The 8,602-nt window shown below is 47.3% G+C and overlaps 1 protein-coding gene across 1 annotated transcript; it reads right to left on the reverse strand.

The window, feature by feature from the left end:
- Window positions 1-763: 763 nt before the first annotated feature.
- On the reverse strand, window positions 764-7,641 carry LOC118159170 (CBP80/20-dependent translation initiation factor-like; the record flags this gene model as incomplete). Its single annotated transcript, XM_035313787.1, has 3 exons — window positions 764-1,494; window positions 5,104-5,403; window positions 7,195-7,641. Coding segments are annotated over 3 exons (885 nt in total), but the record flags the coding sequence as incomplete, so codon positions are not given.
- Window positions 7,642-8,602: the final 961 nt, after the last annotated feature.

Below are 8,602 nucleotides of genomic sequence, written 5' to 3' on the forward strand. Positions count from 1 at the left end.
GGTGTTTTGCTCCTAGAAGAGGGACAAACAAGTCTGCTCAGTCCCTTCAAAACAGGAGCATCTGCCGGTGCCATCTGAGCAGCTCTGAGCAGCTCGGCCCCAGCCAGGGGGATCAGCCGGGGGGGAGGGGGGCAATGGTGATTCTGATTTATCACACCCCAGCAGAGTAATTCCCCAGCTCGACGGTGCCCAGTGAGCCGAGCTCTTTAGGTCCAGGATTAGTCTGAAAGGTGCTGCAGAGACACAAATCCAGCTCCAGAGCAAGAGTTTTATTAGAGTTTTTTAATTAATGGGAAATTATCTGGAAATGGCTGTTGGAAAACGTCTGCCTGATGGTGGAGAGGTCAGGACTGGAGCTGGGCAATGTTAGATTTTCCCTGATGCAGCCAACCCCCCTATTTCACAGCTGTGACAAGTCTTCTGCGCTCTGTGCATGTCTGTCTCCTGCCAGGGCCATCAAGCCCAAATGTGCCACAAAAAGTGCTGTTTTGGGGCTGATCAAAGTATTTCATAAATCAGTGTGAATGCATCTGATTATTTTGGTTGGAAAAAGAAACTGTGTTTGTAGAAAGTCAAAATACTTCACTCCCAGAAATGAAATGTTAAATTATTTAATTTCACCTAACGTTGTGCTTTTCATTTATACTGACCTCTTGTCCCACCAGGATATTTTTAAAAGATGTGCAGTTTTGGGTGGAGCAACCCCTTTTGCATTCCTATGTGCTGTTGCGCATGAAAGCAGTTACCTGCACAGCCTGCTCACTCTTTGCATTTGATTTCTTTGCAGCTTTCCAAGGCAGATGTCGTGCTCCCCCTCCATGCATCAAGCACAGTGAGGCTGGTTACACGTTCCTGGGAAGCACTTAGGGATTCTCTGGAGAAATGAGATATATTATTTATCCTGCACTCCAGCCACGAAGAGCTGAATGTGAATCCATTCATTACTGCCCATGATGCTGCACCATAAATCAGCTCACTGGGTCTGATGGTAGGGGTGGCGGTGCTGTGACAAGAGGGCAAGTTGGAAGGGTCCTCCCTAGCCCAGCGGGGCTGCCATCCTCTCCTTTTGGGTAACGTCCTGCTGCTTCTGGCCATTGCTGCTGGACCCTGCTTTAGCTCTGCTCTTTCTATCTTTTTTATATTGCTCAGCTAAACCCATCTGTTGTGTCCAGGGCAATAAAAGCAATGTGGAGTTACCCTAGCTTACAAGAAATATTGATTTTCATTATTTTATTTTGTTTCTTCTTTGCCTGTTTCCCTTGTTGCTGAATGTCACCATCATCCAAAACCAAAGAACAACACAGGTTCATCCCGGCACAGCTGCTGTAACAGCTTGCTGAGCAGCTCCCGGCTGTTTCAGTTGCAGTAAATGATGAAAGCAAGGTGACACCGGATCTCAGGTCTGCTCTGTGACTTACGACACCTTGCCAGGGGAGTACCTCCTCCCAGCCATCCCTGGGGTTCTGCAGGGGTTCTGCCACATCTGCACACAGCCTACTAAAACAAACAAACAAACAAAAAAAAAACAGCAACAACTGATCTTGGTTGGGATTAGTGGTAACAGAAATGTGCACATTTCTCCTTGTAGGCTTTTTCCAACATTTTAATGCACAGGGATAGCCTCCCTGTAGACACACAGACAGTAATGATCCCACTTGTTCCTGAAGATGCAAGGAGAAATTCCTGGTAACCCTGCCAGGGAACACTGTGACAGAACTCATCCACTGTCACCAGAATTCATCCCCGTTCAGTGATTTCATCTTTACAGAAGGCCAACACCTGAACTCGCTGTCTTCTCCTGCCGTGCACAATTTTGCTCAGCTCTGGTGCAGACACCGGGATATTCCCTGGGAACCTATATTTTAAAACCTATCTTTAGGGCAAAATTATTTCTGCAGAAGGGTGATCATGTGACTTATGTGCAGTTCTGTTGATGGTTGAACTGCCTGAGTCATGCAATCCGTGTATCAGCTGTAGAGACTTAAAAACCTCTAATCCCAGGAAAAGGAAAGTAACCTAACATTAAAAAGCACTACTATTAAAAAATGACAAGTGTATTGGGCAGTTATGTGGTGCTTAGCCATAAAACTCAACTTAAGAAGCCCTCCTCCATTATGGCCAAAGGAAATAAAAGAGACAGATGGTTTCCTTGAGTGTCTGGTGGCCACAGAGCTCCCTGTCCACAGATGCTCTGGCTGTCAGGTGAGAAAGGACTCATCCTGCCCACCTCTGTTAATCCTAGGACAGTGCTGCATGCCCACGCTCTCCTGCTTCCATGCCCACAACCATCCCCAGCTGCCTCTCAAGGGCTTGGCTGCAAAGATGCTTGAGAAATGCTGTTCTCACCTAACTGCAATCAATTCAGGGATGGATTCACCCAGAGGGTGCTGGTCACTGCACACAGCAGCCACCCGTCGGGGACGAGCCGGTGCCAGGAACCATGTGCCTTGGCTGCACTCTTGTCTTACACCAAGACCATGTTTTCCTCCTTAAAAATAGCTTCCTTCCCCTTAAAAGGAGATAACATCTTGATTTAAAGATTTAAAGCCAATGAAAATGGGAGGAGCAGCTCAGTGACTTGCCTGATCCACACTTTCAAACTGCTTTGCAGGGAGCAGGAGGAATGGTGGGCACGGCTGCTGTGCCCCAAGCACCAGGACATGCCTGGTAAGCAATATTTGGGATGCTTGGATGCCCTAAATGACACCCTCATTAGCTGGATCCACTCAGTCTGGGTTCAGGGCATTGAAGCCTTGGTTGGCTCAGGACAAAGACACAAGGGCTGGTGGGAAGGACAACTCCAGCCCCACCAGCAGGCTGGGACTTTTGATAAGCTGCCCCTGGCCAGGAGAGCCCTGAGGAGTTGCTGCTCCAGTGGTGACACGCAGAAATGTCTTCACTCCTTCTCAGCTCATCCAGCACCACAGCTCCCAGTAGCTCCATGGGGTGAGCACTGGCTCTGCTCACCCTGACAGCCCTGCAGGGAACAGTCCTCCCTGCAGGGAACAGTCCTCCCTGCATGCCTTTGCATCTCACTAGGCTTCGCTTCCAGCAGATTAAATCCCTCCCAGTTGCTTACGAGTGAAGAGCATTTGTAGGTATCCGCCTTTTCCCTCTCTTAGTTTTACATATCTTGTTTTGGCCTTCACAGACTTTTGGAGAGAGCCTTTGACATTGGTCTTCACAAGAGGATGCAAACTCCTGTAATTTGGGCTCTGATCTGAGATGAGAGAACCTGGGCTCAGACCTTGCACCACTGTGGGTTGTTGCACAGGTGGCCTCACCTGGAGCACTCAGTATCTCCACATCATCCCTCGCCTACTGTAAAGCAGAGGGAAAACCCTCACACTTCTTGGAGTCACATCTCCTCGGACTTATGTGCAAGTCGGATCCAGGTGGGCTTTCTAAACCCTGCTCTACCATTCTGGCTACATCCTGGTTTCCTCCAAACTCCTGCCCTAGCAGCCTGCACGCCTGTTCTTTGTAGTCACATAGTATCTCCCTGCTACGACATCACGTGAAACTGCAGATACTCCTCTCATCACCTTTGTCCCTTCCCTTCCCTTCCTCAGTCCTTCCAGCAGCTACAGTCGCAAAAGCAAGAGCAGGTGCTCAAATGAAAATATCAAGAGATTCAAGAAGAAATACAATCTGGCTTTTGTGAGGCTTGTTTATGAAGCCACATCATCTTGTGTCAATGGAAACAGAAAAAAAAACAGCTGAGCACCCTGGTTGCAGGACCCAGAATTACTGCAAACAAGGGAAACCAAGGCAGAGGGAGATGGAAAGACCTGCCCAAGGTAAAAGACTGATCACTAGCACAGCAAACTTAAGAGCCCTGAATCTGGTAGACAACCAAACCTACCAGACAACTGGCTATCAGCTTTCCTCTCATTTCCATATGAAAATCCATTGCCAGAAACATTTTCCTTAAAATAAGCATTTCTAGGCCAAGCTTCCATTTCTGGAAAAAAATAAATCCCAATATCCCCAGTGAGCACCGCTGTTCTGGATGCTGCTGCCCACAGATAGCAACGTTGGTGGAGGTGGCAGAAGATGACAGCTTCTTCCCTCCCATCCCTGTAAATACAACTGGCAGCCCTTTGCCTACTGATCGGACATGAGAAGGTATCTGGAGGGCAGGAAGACATCTTCCAACACCTCCTCCACAGCAGGATCAGAAGCATGAGTGGCTGCCACACACCACTTGTCCAAAAGCTCTGTTTGGCCCCCACCAGGTACACACAGGCATAGCAAGGAGGACAGGCAGGTGTGCCAAAAGAATGGCACAATTCTGAATATCGAGCATGTGTGGAGAACAGTCACAGAGAAAACAAGAGCTACTTGTATGCACGTGCTGCAGATGAGCTGTGTGTGTGAGCAAGTGGCCAAACAGAAATGCAAATTAAAGTGAAGATGCAAATTTGTGCTTTCATCTCTGCACACCCTGTCTCCAGAGAGGCAGAAAAGACGGAGGTCTATGTGACACCCTCTCCAGAAAGCACACTCCCACCTCAACTTTGCTGTCGCTGATAGTTTTTGGAGCAGAACAACCAACCAGTGCTGCCTATACTACTAAGCAAGTCACTCAAAATAATTAACAAATACACAAATTATTAATGTCCAGGGTGCAATGAGAAACCAGGAGCAAGCCCTTCCACCAGGTGATGTGGCCAACAGCCTTCCCAGGGACCATGACTTAATGTGATACCCATGGTGCTGAGAGGTGTGGGGAAAACAGCAAGAGAGCCCAAAAGAGCAGCAACGACCCTTCACTTTAAGTGCCAAACTCACTTCTCTTCATGTCACAAGGATGCTGCCACAAGCAACCCCCTCCTTTCACAGATGGGCCCTGCCGTGACATACTGTATTTCCACGTACAGCTCCTGAAATGGGAATGAAGAGCAACTGGATGATGCCTGCAGTGTAACAGTGTCTACAGTAACTATTAAAGGTGGGCACAAATGAAATGCAGAAACACTTATCTTCTCGTTACCTGGGCTTGAAAGGAATTTGGTAAAAGCTCAGCTCCTGCCCAAATGCATGGTAAGACCTGGTGGGGTAAAGCTGCAAGCGCTTAACCAAATAATTTCATCTAATTACCTGTAACATGTTGAGGAGCAGACTCCGGAATTTGGTTCCTTCCACCATAAAGAGGGCCATTTTGTCACAGAGTTTAGCTGCTGTGGAAGCAAAGCTGCGGTCTGTCACCGCTTTCTGGTAGATGGTCTTAACTATCTCCCCCAGCATCTCCTCAGAGTTGGTGGAGTTCTGGGCCTCCTCCATGAAGGTGGTGAGCTTGGAGTCAACATCACTGCTGTTGTTCCTCATGCTGTTAAGGATTTCAATTAATTTGTCCATTTTGTTCTTTTCAGGATTGGTGGTTTCAACCGTGACTTCGTCCTGGTCCGTGAAAAGGGAAAGACAAGGCGTCTGTTACACAAGGAGAAAACAGATGCATCAGCCCTTGTCCTTCCACAAACAGCAAAGGGAGAAAGGGGACTGGGGAGACATATAAACAGACCTAGAAAAATCAGAGCATCCTCTAGAGGTACAATGGTCTCATTTCAGAATTGAAAGCCACAAGTGCATGAGTCCTGACCCAGAAATCTTCTGTTTCCCCATTTCCCGCAGTACACAATCCCAGAGTCTTCCTCCTCAGCTCAGGGAGAAGATGTGCTTGAGGGTTCTGAGCCAGGATGCCAAGGTCAGATCACCCCGACTGCCTTCACAGTCTCAGACAGGTTTCTGGCTAGGTCTGCTCAGCTTCCCGTCTGGAACATGGTAATAATGGTCATTTTTTTTTGCCTCTATTTTGAAAGTGCATTCTTGTTTGCAAAATGCTCACATAGCAATCCCACAAAAATATCTACATTTTAATGTATATTTAATGATTTAAATTGGGATCAAAGACGTTCCAGGCATTAGAAAAACTCTTAACTTTTCCATCTCTTGACTGTTACACATTTTACTTCATGTCATTACCACAGAACTAAGTTACTGCTTCTTTTTAACATTTAATTAAGCATTTGTCCCTTCCTCCACAGCATAAGGCATGCATCCTGCTTGCTCTGGTCTGCTCCCATGGTTCAATCTTAAAACAGATTATACCATACAAACCTGTAGCAATTGTTTGGACAACTGCAACACCAGCCGGCAGGAGCTATCGGGAGACCAGCAGGGTTAACTACACACATCCCAGAGTGGATGGTTATGTGATGTGTTTCTTACCAGATTATAAAGTTGCAGGGAAGACACTGAAGTGAATACTCTGAAAGTCTCTGCTGTACTTCCTTTGCTTTAAATAACAAAACTATCTAACAAAATCTCTTCCTCCTCCTCATGGCACATACATAAATAGTAAATGCACATGCATTCAAAGGTATACATTTCCAACGTGCACTCCCATGGAATTGTGTATGTTCAGGTTATTTTTGCTACACATTTTGAAAATCTCATTGGAGATACCCCCACGAATGCATTTTCCAGTCTGAAAAGAGAATCTCGGGAGAAAGAGTCTGGGCTGTACAGAGGGCAGGTGGAGATCTCTGAATTCCTCAGAGATCTGAGGCTGAATATTGTTTGGATTCTCCTCCATCACTTGCAAGCAATAGCTTTGTTACTGTTGGGTTCCTGGAAGGAAGGGGGAAAGATAAGGCCATTTCAATTCATTACCGAGATAAACGGATATCAACTTTTAAGTAGCTGACTACAAATACTCAGCACTCAAAAGCCAAAGCTTGGTATTTCGCTCTGTAATTGTGGAGAGACGAATTGCCTTTTTTAGACCTCTCTGTGAGGCAGATGAGCTCTGCAGAGTGGAGGCAGTCAGCTGGGATCAGTTGCTGGGGAGGGAGTGCCCACGTTGCAGCTCACACATGCCCCAGCCTTCCCCGAGGGTGTTTGCAGGGATAGGGACGAGCTCCCAGTCACTCCTGGAAAACTGAAGCCTCTTCAACCGCGGAGGCAGGCTAAGAGCCTTAGCACTGTGTCAGTAAAAAACCTCCTGAAGAAGCATGAAGACACTTCAGGAGAAGTGTTGACACTGGGAAGATTAAGATAAGTTGGGTGCATTACATGGAGAGGTCCCTTGAGCCCAACCCATCCTGTATGGAGTATGTATGGCCCACCCTGTATGGCCAGCAGCCAGGCTCTTGGAAAAAGGGTAAGTCCAAGTTCCCCTAAGAGCAGTACCTTTTCTTTTAGTCTCCTCCGCAGCCTGTCTTTGGAAGACTGAAGCAAATTGATCTTGGGTCTCTCCCCAATGCGCTCATGAATACTGTCTTTCTGCTTGGTCTCCAGCTCCTGGATGTACTGCTGAGACTGCTTCTCCACTGCCTCCGGGCCCCACTGCATCTCCGCAGGACTATGCACTGTGCAGACAGAGGTGTCCTCGATTTTCAAATTCTCAGCCTCTTTGGTGTTTCTGTGTGTTTCTTTGTCGTTGGGTGAGTGCTTCTGGTTGTGGTGCCATCTCCGGTTCTGGCTGTAGCCGTGGTGGCCCATCCTGCTTGAGGAGTGAGGGGCCTGGCCTCCTTGGTAGGGTTTCTGGTGGTCCCTGTTGTGTTTGGAGCCGCCTTGCTGATGATCTGTGTGCTGCTGAGACTTGTTCCCACCGGGAAGTTTCTGCTGTCGCCTGGGAAGTCAAAGAAAGAAGTCAGTATGCCCTTTTTTGCACAGACTAGTAGCAGAAGAGCAACAAAGATGAGGTAGGTCTTTTCTGAGCAGGCACCAGTAACCATATTTACTCACAAAATGACTTCATTCATGTAGTGTCTGCAGTGTCATGGAAACGACATAAGAACAGACTACCTAATGATCTCAGCCCTCTGCATTCATATAAATTACTCCAGCAGCACCGTCTCATAGCAACTAATGTTTCTAAACCCCCTACATCAAATGCATCCTTCATGGAGAGAAGGAAACAAACCCCATACTCAAGCCACATGACACCTAAAAAATCCCATGCTACACTATGTCATGTTTGCTTGGCAGGTCAGCGTTAACCAACTGGGCCAGCACATCTGCCTTACCAAACAGGCTGGCCCTTGGGGTGACTCTCCGGTCATCCTAGCACAAAAGAGGAGCCAATTTAATGGTATCTAACATGACCCAGTACCAACTAGCATATTTCAGCTGAAAGTTTTCATAAGTAATTGGATAACATGACTTTGGTTCCCAGGAAAAGCTGCCCTGTGGTTCTCTGTGAGATGAAGACTTGCTTCCATACTAAACCAGGGAATACTTGGTTAGTTTCATAGCAGCAGCTGGAAGTCAGGCAGGGAAAAAATGTCAGAAGTAATGTTTTTCTGAAGTCCTCCTGATATGCCTGGCCTGCAGCATCGCTCCCCTGCATGCCTCCTCCACTGTACCAGCTGGGCGTACCGCTGTGTTCATTTGCAGTGTGCCGTTTCCAGCCTACCAAGAACTTCTAACAGATAAAGAAAAAAGCTAAAAAGTAAATTGCCAAGGAAAAGAGGTGCCCACACCAAATGGTTTTGCACTGTCTTCTATTTCCCTTATGCACGTCCTTCATCATTGCTATGCAGGGGATGTGTATGAAGAAACTGAGAATCACGCTCAGCTCCAGCGGCACAGGGAG

This window comes from Oxyura jamaicensis, unplaced genomic scaffold (genome assembly GCF_011077185.1).
Source record: "Oxyura jamaicensis isolate SHBP4307 breed ruddy duck unplaced genomic scaffold, BPBGC_Ojam_1.0 oxyUn_random_OJ68305, whole genome shotgun sequence".
NCBI classification, from domain to species: Eukaryota; Metazoa; Chordata; class Aves; order Anseriformes; family Anatidae; genus Oxyura; species Oxyura jamaicensis.